Source organism: Crinia signifera, chromosome 1 (genome assembly GCF_055691185.1).
Source record: "Crinia signifera chromosome 1, ASM5569118v1, whole genome shotgun sequence".
Lineage (NCBI taxonomy): Eukaryota > Metazoa > Chordata > Amphibia > Anura > Myobatrachidae > Crinia > Crinia signifera.
Window position 1 is genome coordinate 279,323,826 of NC_139217.1, and position 12,257 is coordinate 279,336,082.

At 40.4% G+C, this 12,257-nt stretch overlaps 1 protein-coding gene across 3 annotated transcripts in view; it reads left to right on the forward strand.

Moving 5' to 3' along the window:
• The window catches only part of DENND4C (DENN domain containing 4C), a 153,471-nt gene that overhangs the window by 124,129 nt on the left and 17,085 nt on the right, over window positions 1-12,257 (forward strand). For all 3 annotated transcript variants that reach the window (XM_083184517.1, XM_083184526.1, XM_083184534.1), the window contains 2 exons: window positions 6,136-6,313; window positions 11,508-11,617. In XM_083184517.1, the coding sequence (XP_083040643.1) occupies window positions 6,136-6,313; window positions 11,508-11,617 (288 nt within the window). The remainder of the gene's footprint in view (window positions 1-6,135; window positions 6,314-11,507; window positions 11,618-12,257) is intronic.

Here is a 12,257-nt window from a genome sequence, read left to right on the forward strand (position 1 = left end):
CGTGATTTGTATTTAACCAGTATTCTGCAGCAATAGCTAGAATAATATGAAAGTATAATAACTGCCTATAACCTTTTGGCAGCTCACGATATATACAATTACTGAGTATCCGTCGATTATGAGAGTACATGAGTAACTCCACTTGTAGTGGAAACTAAACAACACAGTGCATTTAATTGAAGCAGGTTGCAACATTGTCTCACTTTAAATACAACATTTTTTAATACCGGTAACAGTACATAAACTTAGTTACTCAGAGACATCCTATTTGGGAAAATCACTGATTTAGACCCTATTAAGGTCTAACACTTTATAGCTTGAACAGGATTCTTTCTTTGGTAACAGAGACCTCAGCAGCAAATGGGTCACGCTGATTATTACTGAGTATATTAGAGACATATTACACACACGGCATCCTCACACGTGCTGTTTTAACACACACATTTTTCACTTGTTTGTCTATATTCGTATGTTTTTAATATATTTTGCCATTTTAACCATTGACTAATAAAGGTTATATTTTATGGTGTATTTTTCTTTTCTTGTGGTGCACCGCATCTAGACACACTATTTCTGTTCTAAAGAAATTTGTATTTTTGTGTCTGCGGGAGCACACCCCCGAATTTTGCTAAAGTATCATACTTAGATTATTATAGATAGGGGGCCAAGGCATATATATATATATATATATATATAATATATATACTTAACATCGGCCATTTTCAGCGATAGTGGTAGGACCTGCAGAACAGTGGGGTCCCTTGACGGGGGCTGCAGGCTTAAATGCATTGTTCAATTCATGAACCAAATCTCCACTATTTATTATCAGTTAATTTAGTGTGTGCAGAGCATCTATCTATCTATCTATCTATATATATATATATATATATATATAGACATTGGATGGGCTCTGCACACACTAAATTAACTGATAATAAATAGTGGAGATTTGGTTCATGAATTGAACAATGCATTTAAGCCTGCAGCCCCCGTCAAGGGACCCCACTGTTCTGCAGGTCCTACCACTATCGCTGAAAATGGCCGATGTTAAGTGTATATATTATATATATATATATATATATATATATGCCTTGGCCCCCTATCTATAATAATCTAAGTATGATACTTTAGCAAAATTCGGGGGTGTGCTCCCGCAGACACAAAAATACAAATTTCTTTAGAACAGAAATAGTGTGTCTAGATGCGGTGCACCACAAGAAAAGAAAAATACACCATAAAATATAACCTTTATTTGTCAATGGTTAAAATGGCAAAATATATTAAAAACATACGAATATAGACAAACAAGTGAAAAATGTGCGTGTTAAAACAGCACGTGTGGGGATGCCGTGTGTGTAATATATGTCTCTAATATACTCAGTAATAATCAGCGTGACCCATTTGCTGCTGAGGTCTCTGTTAACAAAGAAAGATTTCTGTTCAAGCTATAAAGTGTTTGCCCTTAATAGGGTCTAAATCAGTGATTTTCCCAAATAGGATGTCTCTGAGTAACTGAATATAGGTATTGATACCGGTATTAAAAAATGTTGTATTTAAAGTGAGACACTATTGCAACCTGCTTCAATTAAATACACTGTGTTGTTTAGTTATACTTTCATATTATTCTAGCTATTGCTGCAGAATACTGGTTAAATACAAATCATGTAGATAAATTATGATATCTATGTGGTGCGGCCGCAACAACTATAATTAACCAGATATGTGCAGCAAACACCAGATCACAGGAGCAATATGAGCGGTGTTAGTTTCTGCCGGTCAGAGCTGGAAATTTTTCAGCATAAACCCGGGCACCGCTGCAGCACCGCTCCGGACCTAGACCTGCAAAATACAAATGGGTTAGTACATTACAGCCCTTATAAGGGCTAAATACATTTAAGCGCTGTTTCAATACATTTGTTTAGGACACGCACATGGGTTTAACCTACATGGCTGGTACTGCCAGCGTGTGCATTTCGCTTCCCGCTTCCTCAGGGCAATCCTGAGGAAGCGAAACGTGGCCGGTGATAAAAACTAGAGATGTGCAGGATCTGATTTACTCTGATTAGGTGTCCTAAACAAATGTATTGAAACAGAGCTCAAATGTATTTAGCCCTTATAAGGGCTGTAATGTACTAACCCATTTGTATATAGCAGGTCTAGGTCTGGAGCGGCGCTGCAGTGGTGCCCGCATTTATGCTAAAAAAAAATTCCAGCTCTGACCGGCAGGTACTAACACCGCTCGTATTGCTCCTGTGATCTGGTGTTTGCTGCACATATCTAGTTAATTATAGTGGTTGCGGCCGCACCACATAGATATCATATCATTTATCTACGTGATTTGTATTTAACCAGTATTCTGCAGCAATAGCTAGAATAATATGAAAGTATAATAACTGCCTATAACCTTTTGGCAGCTCACGATATATACAATTACTGAGTATCCGTCGATTATGAGAGTACATGAGTAACTCCACTTGTAGTGGAAACTAAACAACACAGTGCATTTAATTGAAGCAGGTTGCAACATTGTCTCACTTTAAATACAACATTTTTTAATACCGGTAACAGTACATAAACTTAGTTACTCAGAGACATCCTATTTGGGAAAATCACTGATTTAGACCCTATTAAGGTCTAACACTTTATAGCTTGAACAGGATTCTTTCTTTGGTAACAGAGACCTCAGCAGCAAATGGGTCACGCTGATTATTACTGAGTATATTAGAGACATATTACACACACGGCATCCTCACACGTGCTGTTTTAACACACACATTTTTCACTTGTTTGTCTATATTCGTATGTTTTTAATATATTTTGCCATTTTAACCATTGACTAATAAAGGTTATATTTTATGGTGTATTTTTCTTTTCTTGTGGTGCACCGCATCTAGACACACTATTTCTGTTCTAAAGAAATTTGTATTTTTGTGTCTGCGGGAGCACACCCCCGAATTTTGCTAAAGTATCATACTTAGATTATTATAGATAGGGGGCCAAGGCATATATATATATATATATATATATATATATATATATATATATATATATATATATATATATATATATAATATATACACTTAACATCGGCCATTTTCAGCGATAGTGGTAGGACCTGCAGAACAGTGGGGTCCCTTGACGGGGGCTGCAGGCTTAAATGCATTGTTCAATTCATGAACCAAATCTCCACTATTTATTATCAGTTAATTTAGTGTGTGCAGAGCATCTATCTATCTATCTATATATATATATATATATATATAGACATTGGATGGGCTCTGCACACACTAAATTAACTGATAATAAATAGTGGAGATTTGGTTCATGAATTGAACAATGCATTTAAGCCTGCAGCCCCCGTCAAGGGACCCCACTGTTCTGCAGGTCCTACCACTATCGCTGAAAATGGCCGATGTTAAGTGTATATATTATATATATATATATATATATATATGCCTTGGCCCCCTATCTATAATAATCTAAGTATGATACTTTAGCAAAATTCGGGGGTGTGCTCCCGCAGACACAAAAATACAAATTTCTTTAGAACAGAAATAGTGTGTCTAGATGCGGTGCACCACAAGAAAAGAAAAATACACCATAAAATATAACCTTTATTTGTCAATGGTTAAAATGGCAAAATATATTAAAAACATACGAATATAGACAAACAAGTGAAAAATGTGCGTGTTAAAACAGCACGTGTGGGGATGCCGTGTGTGTAATATATGTCTCTAATATACTCAGTAATAATCAGCGTGACCCATTTGCTGCTGAGGTCTCTGTTAACAAAGAAAGATTTCTGTTCAAGCTATAAAGTGTTTGCCCTTAATAGGGTCTAAATCAGTGATTTTCCCAAATAGGATGTCTCTGAGTAACTGAATATAGGTATTGATACCGGTATTAAAAAATGTTGTATTTAAAGTGAGACACTATTGCAACCTGCTTCAATTAAATACACTGTGTTGTTTAGTTATACTTTCATATTATTCTAGCTATTGCTGCAGAATACTGGTTAAATACAAATCATGTAGATAAATTATGATATCTATGTGGTGCGGCCGCAACAACTATAATTAACCAGATATGTGCAGCAAACACCAGATCACAGGAGCAATATGAGCGGTGTTAGTTTCTGCCGGTCAGAGCTGGAAATTTTTCAGCATAAACCCGGGCACCGCTGCAGCACCGCTCCGGACCTAGACCTGCAAAATACAAATGGGTTAGTACATTACAGCCCTTATAAGGGCTAAATACATTTAAGCGCTGTTTCAATACATTTGTTTAGGACACGCACATGGGTTTAACCTACATGGCTGGTACTGCCAGCGTGTGCATTTCGCTTCCCACTTCCTCAGGGCAATCCTAAGGAAGCGAAACGTGGCCGGTGATAAAAACTAGAGATGTGCAGGATCTGATTTACTCTGATTAGGTGTCCTAAACAAATGTATTGAAACAGAGCTCAAATGTATTTAGCCCTTATAAGGGCTGTAATGTACTAACCCATTTGTATATAGCAGGTCTAGGTCTGGAGCGGCGCTGCAGTGGTGCCCGCATTTATGCTAAAAAAAAATTCCAGCTCTGACCGGCAGGTACTAACACCGCTCGTATTGCTCCTGTGATCTGGTGTTTGCTGCACATATCTAGTTAATTATAGTGGTTGCGGCCGCACCACATAGATATCATATCATTTATCTACGTGATTTGTATTTAACCAGTATTCTGCAGCAATAGCTAGAATAATATGAAAGTATAATAACTGCCTATAACCTTTTGGCAGCTCACGATATATACAATTACTGAGTATCCGTCGATTATGAGAGTACATGAGTAACTCCACTTGTAGTGGAAACTAAACAACACAGTGCATTTAATTGAAGCAGGTTGCAACATTGTCTCACTTTAAATACAACATTTTTTAATACCGGTAACAGTACATAAACTTAGTTACTCAGAGACATCCTATTTGGGAAAATCACTGATTTAGACCCTATTAAGGTCTAACACTTTATAGCTTGAACAGGATTCTTTCTTTGGTAACAGAGACCTCAGCAGCAAATGGGTCACGCTGATTATTACTGAGTATATTAGAGACATATTACACACACGGCATCCTCACACGTGCTGTTTTAACACACACATTTTTCACTTGTTTGTCTATATTCGTATGTTTTTAATATATTTTGCCATTTTAACCATTGACTAATAAAGGTTATATTTTATGGTGTATTTTTCTTTTCTTGTGGTGCACCGCATCTAGACACACTATTTCTGTTCTAAAGAAATTTGTATTTTTGTGTCTGCGGGAGCACACCCCCGAATTTTGCTAAAGTATCATACTTAGATTATTATAGATAGGGGGCCAAGGCATATATATATATATATATATATATATATATATATATATATATATATATATATATATATATATATATTATATACACTTAACATCGGCCATTTTCAGCGATAGTGGTAGGACCTGCAGAACAGTGGGGTCCCTTGACGGGGGCTGCAGGCTTAAATGCATTGTTCAATTCATGAACCAAATCTCCACTATTTATTATCAGTTAATTTAGTGTGTGCAGAGCCCATCCAATGTCTATATATATATATATATATATATATATATATATATATATATATATATATAGATAGATAGATAGATAGATAGATATCTATCTCTAACTGTGTGTGTGTGTGTATATATATATATATATATATATATATATATATATATATAAAACTGTATATAGAATCCTGTGCGACTGGCTCACGCATCTGTCTGTCTAAATCAGAGTAAATCAGAGCCTGCACATCTCTAATAAAAACCAGACACTTTATCACTTCACCGAGCTTAATAAATCTACCACCAAATGCCTACATTCAACAGTAAGCTTATATTAAGGAAAATTGAGGCCGGTCTCGAGCAGTCAGCTTTGAGGTGGAGCTAAATATTATATAAGAAGGTTTTCGATCTTATTTGTATAACTTAGTAATTATATATAAATCTTCCACAAATGTATAATATGAATTGTGGTAAGGTCCTTAAGCTTGGGTTTTCAGATACACTAGGTACACCCCCCTACCCACATTCTTTGCTTACTCTTACTTACATTGTCTTGTTATATATTGTAGGAAGATGTTTATCGTGGTGATGCTCGCTTTCCTCGGAGTGGTGAAGACCATATTCTTGGTGACGGTGCCAATTCCAAGATGGGTTTGCAAGGACTTTCTGTCAACAGTTTGAACCAGAGCAGCACCAGCCTAGGCAGCAGCAGCAGTGGAGACACAAATAAACAGAGCTACTCGAACAGTACGTCTATCACATCCCTACTCATGCATCTCTAGGCACACTGTGTATTTATTGTGTGTGCCGATTGCACTAACATTACTTTATACTCGTGCTATAGCACCAGAAGCAAGTACTAGTATAACAGGGACACTGGCTCTGCAATATTTTTTGACAAAACCACTGCAAAATATATTTTATATGATGCCATTTATACCCTGTGGCACTTCAACTTTAGGAAAATAAGTATTCCAAATAACACTCCTAGTTAACAGAACTTAGAGCTAGTTTATGGTGGTTGGAGCACACAGCGTCTGCCCTATTATTATTATTATCCTTTATATGGCGCCACAAGGGTTCCGCAGCGCCCAGTTACAGAGTACACATAATCAAACTGGAAAACAGTGACTTACAGTTGAAGACAATACAGGACAAATACAGGGTAAATGATTATAGGAACATCAGCCGATTGCAACATAAGTATCAAGGTGGCAGCAAACAGCGTGCTTTGGTGCAGTCAAAAACTGCTGAAGTAAGGAAGGATAAGCATGAGGTAAGAGGTCCCTGCTCGTGAGAGCTTAAATTCTAAGGGGGGGGGGGGGGGGGCAGATGGACATGGGTGACACCGGAGGGGTAGATAGGGTGAGGAACAGAAGGTTAGAAGGACAGTTTGCTGGGTTTGGTGAAGAAGTGGGTCTTAAGAGCCCGTTTGAAGTTCTGTATAGAAGCGGAGAGTCTGAGGGGGAGAGGTAGAGAATTCCAGAGTAAGGGAGCAGCACATGAAAAATCTTGGAGGTAGGAGTGGGAGACGGTAATAAGTCGGCAGGAGAACCGACGGGTGTTAGCCGAGCAAAGGGGACGAGTGGGAGTGTAAAGGGATATAAGGTCAGAGATGTAAATGGGAAAGGAGTGGGTGACGGCTTTGTAAGCGAGTGTGAGAAGTTTGAATTGAATTCTGAAAGGGAAGAGATGCCAGTGAAGGGCTTGTAGAAGAGGGGAGGTGGAGGTAGTGCTTATGGTGAGTAAGATGAGCTGGGCTGCAGCATTTAGGATAGATTGGAGTGGAGACAGACATTTGTCAGGAACACCACTTAGGAGGAGATTGCAGTTGTCCAGCCTGGATATGATCAGTGAGCGGATAATGCTCTTAGTGGCATCCTGAGTGAGAAAAGGTCTAATTCTGGAAATATTTTTTAGATGAAAATGGCAGGTTTGTGAGAGGTGCTGAATATGTGGTTTGAAGGCGAGAGAGGAGTCAAGGATTACTCCAAAACACCGTACTTGGGAGCTAGAGGTGATAGATAATAAGATTGTGGTAAGCGAGGTTGTGCGGGAGGGTGGGAAGATGATCATCTCCGTCTTGGACATGTTAAGTTTGAGAAAGTGCTGGGACATCCAGGAAGAGATAGCAGAGAGACAGTTGGAGATACGAGTGAGGAGAGCGGGGGAAAGGTCAGGGGATGAAAGGTAGAGTTGAGTATCATCAGTTTAGAGATAATAATGAAAGTCAAAAGAACTAATGAGCTCAGCTAATGAGGATGTATAGACAGAGAAAAGGAGAGGACCAAGAACAGAACCTTGTGGACACCAACGGTTAGTGGAAGTGGGGGGGGGGGGGTGGTAGTGTTATGAGAGGATACAGAGAAGGAACGATCAGAGAGGTAGGAGGAAAGCCAGGAGAGAGCAGTATCAAGCAGACCAAGGGAGTGAAGGATTCGGAGAACGAGAGTGGTGGTCCACAGTGTCAAATGCAGAAGACAGGTCAAGAAGAATAAGCAGAAAATAGTGGCCCTTAGCATGAAGATCATTGCAGACTTTTGTGAGGGCAGTTTCAGTGGAGTGGAGAGTACGGAAGGCAAATTGGAATGGGTCAAGCTGAGAGTGGGAGGAAAGAAAGTCAGTGAGGCGGTTGTAGACCATACGCTCAAGGAGTTTGGAGGTAAAAGGGAGGAGAGAGATGGGTCGGTAGTTGGAGATCAAGGGTAGATTTTTTTAAGAATAGGGGAGACAATAGCATGCTTGAAGGCAGAGGGGACAGTGCCTGATTAGAGGGAGGGATTGAGAAGGTGGGCAAGATGGGAACAGGCAGAAGGAGAGAGGGGGTGGAGGAGGTGGGAGGGGATAGGGTCATGTGGGGAGGTGGTGGTGGGGGAGGAATGGATGAGGGCCATAACTTCCTCACCAGATACATGGGAGAAAGATGTTAGAGTTGGTGAGAGGGAATGGGAGGGGTGGTAAGGGATAGGAGGTGGACTTGACATATGGAGTCAATCTTGGATGTGAAATAAGTGGCAGAGTCAAGAGCAGACAGTGAGGAAGGGATAGGAGGAGGTGGTGGTGGGCAGAGGAGGGAGTTGACAGTGGCAAAGAGACGTAGGAGGTTGGAAGACTGGGAGGAGATGAAAATTTTGAAGTAAGATTCTTTAGCGAGGGAAAGGGCAGCACTAAAGGATGAGAGCATATGTTTAAAGTGGAGGAAGTCTGCCTAAGAGCGTGATTTCCTCCATTGTCGCTCGGCAGTGGGTGAGCATTTTTGAAGATATCTGGTGCATTTGGTATGCGGTTGATTTGCAAGGGTAAATTGTGGTTGGTGAGGCGACAGTGTCAAGTGCAGTGAGTCAAATAGGGAGGACAAGGATGAGGTGTCAATAGCCTCAATGTTACATTTGGTGATGGTAGCCTTAGGAGGTAGAGATGAGGAAGCAGAGAGAGATAAGGTAAAGGAGAGCAGGTGGTGGTCAGAGAGGGGAAAAGGGGAGTTGGAGAAAATCTGAAATATCACAACGATGAGTGAAAACAAGATCCACTGAGTTCCCATTAACATGGGAGAGTGAGGTGGTCCACTGGGAGAGGCCAAGTGAAGATGTGAGATTAAGGAGTTTAGAGGCAGGTAATTTTGAGGGGTTATCACCTAGGATAATAGAGGGAATGTCAGAAGAGAAGAAGTGAGGAAGCCAGGAAGCAAAGTTGTTGAGGAATTTGGAGGGCATGCCAGGGGGACAGTAAATGACAACAACTTGAAGATTGGCAGTTTGGTAGAGGCGTATAGCATCGACCTCAAATGTAGAGAATGTAAGGGATGGTTCTGGAAGAATGAGTTGATAGGCGTAGCTAGAGGGTAAAAGGACCCCAACATCACCACCATGGCAACCTCAGGTCGAGGGGTGTGTGTGAGAATGTGAGGCCCCTAGCAGAGAGAGCAGCAGGAGAAGTAGTAGTGTCAGAGTAGGTAATCCAGGTTTCAGTAATGGCTAGGAGATGCAGGGAGCTGGAAATGAAAAGGTCATGAGTGGGAACCAGTTTGTTGCAAACAGATCTGGCATTCCAGAGGGCACAGGATAGGGGGTATGAGTTAGTGGTTGGGATGTGAATGAGATTATCAGGATTGCTATAGTGCTGAGATGATATTAATTTAGAAGGAAGAGATGTAGAGGGTTTAGTCATTGTGCTGACTCCTGGGCTAGGAAGGGAAACTGTAGGAGGAACGAGGGAGCAGGGCTTAGTGGTAGAGTAGAGGGCCCAAGATAGGGTAGATAGGTAGATGTAATGCTCTGCAGTGGATAGCAGATATTCAGTGTTTTTTACCCATTGGAGACAAGGAGAGATGAGGGGTCAGATGAATAAAAAAAAGCTAAAGATCTGTCTAATAACGCTGGTATAAGGCTGTAGTTCTGATTCAGTTTTCCCACTTTAATAACGGCCCACAGTTTAACTATGGCCACAGCCGTATGCAAGAACTAAAATACTCTATACTCTATGTGGATTTTATCAATTTGTATGCGCTGGACATTGTAATAGACTGGTCTACTGCACTCTGCGCAATGCAAATATTTTTGATGAAGCCTAGAGATATTTCTTAAAACGTTGGCTGGCCAGAGTGCAGATGAAGAGAAAAAAATTGTCTCTGACCCATAAATTGCAGAACCTGGAGCTGCATTAAATACACCTGACACTAGGAAATTCTGTCAGATTCAGGATTTATAACCTTCAAAATACTACTTCATAACCACATAGTTTGTTGGTTGCTATGTGCAAATGTCTAAAATTAGTGTCAATATTACATAGTGTACTGTGGGTGTTATTCTGTAAGTGGCAGGATTTGTATAACTTGGGGAACACAGACTGGGTATTTTGAAGAAGAGCATAGTATATTTTCATAAAACCTTATGGACTTTTGATCTTTTGATCAAATTGGTTATACTGTCATCTGTGCACTTATTTGGTTTGATATTTGAGAAAACACTATAGGCAACAGTAGGTTACGACACCATTACAAAGTATACAGCAATGAGTTAAGCATTTTAATGGAGTCCAAGGAAAAACCTAGGGAGAGCTTCGTACTAGTACATTGTCAGTCACAACAATGCTTTGAAATAGGTTCTGCATTTATTGAAGCCAGTATATATTTTTAATGCATTGCATTTATAATTTATATTTCACAAATAGTCACAATTAATAAAAGTAATATTTCAGCTCCAAAATTAGGGGGTCAGTCCAATTGTTATGATGGACTTAAACCTGCAGCCTCATTTTTATGGCAGTCTGATCACACACAAGTGCTCTTTGTGGGGATAGGGCCCCAAGCAATGTTGTGTGAATTCAGGCAGAATTAGGCCTGCAAAGGGTGCAAGTTTGGGTGCCGCTGCCAGCTTTGAAAAGATGTAGCAATGGCACATCACACACTTTTGCAAACAGTGAAATTGACCCCTCAGTTATAAAGTGTGAGACAACAATATTATTACTTGCTGCTCTCTCTCAGATGTACTCAGCAGAGATTATTCTTAAAACATTTTAATAGAACTCGCATCAAAGACTTAGGGGGGGTATGCAATGTGCCGCTGCTATTTCCGATGTGGGAAATAGCGGCGGCTCCCTATTCAATGCTGTCTTTAGCAACAGCATTGATGGGGGATCACAGCAGAACAGGCCCGACTTTAGAAGCTGTCGGGCCCGTTCTGACGATAACAGCCATGGATTGTTGCGATCCAGGCCGCAGATCGACAATCCACAGCCGTTTTCGCGGCCATGCCCCCTTGCACCGAGCGGCAGGCAGGACATTGAATCCCGCCTGTCGTTCTGCGGTCGATCTGACCGCAAACGGTCCAGGATCATGGCTGTCGGCGGGGATCGACAGCCGTGATCCCAGATTGCATACCCCCTTTGAATATTGTAGCATGTATTGGAGTATATGTTATTGAAGTCTTTTATTTATCTGAAGGTGAGTCTACTCCAGGTAGAGGTTTACGAGGCCAGGAGTCTGAGAGGTCAGACCATGGATCTTCTCAAAATACCAGCTTATCGAGCATCTTTCAGAATTGTGCCATGGAGGTAAGTGAGCCTAACCACTGTCCACAGAGACATCCGTCAACCTTTGGGAGTTGTGAGCAGAGGGATTCCCTCCGCATGCATTAAGCACCTCCCATATTGTGTCTGGTGGTGCCATCTTTCCAGTGAGGTCTTCAAAAGGTGGCAAATGTACAGAAGACAGCAAATACTTTATTGATGTGTTTTTTTTATAACTTGGCTGGAAATATTGTGCTGCCAGCATCTCGGCACATACGTTGCACTCCCTGCTCCCGTTATATGTACAGTATAGGCCACACAAAATGAATATTTATGAGATCTGGATTTTATCAATGAGTTAATAGTTCATTGGTAGTTAATAGGCTTCATGAGTATTAGTTTAGCCCCTTAAATGGATGCCTCCACTGTATAAAGATGACAATCTACTGTAATATGTAAAAGCGACTGGAGGGCATTACCACTTACCAATGATTAGACACTGTAGCGTATCTTAAAAGTATTACTGCACTATTATTCTTAATGCAATGTGATGTGATGACAGACTGTGAGTTCTTATAAACTTTTAACAGTTTACACAGCTTTCAATGATGTGACCGAGCCAGATTCACTGTATGAATCCTAAGGGCAGGTATTTTCTGGGGACTTGGTGCTGATTTGCTACAAG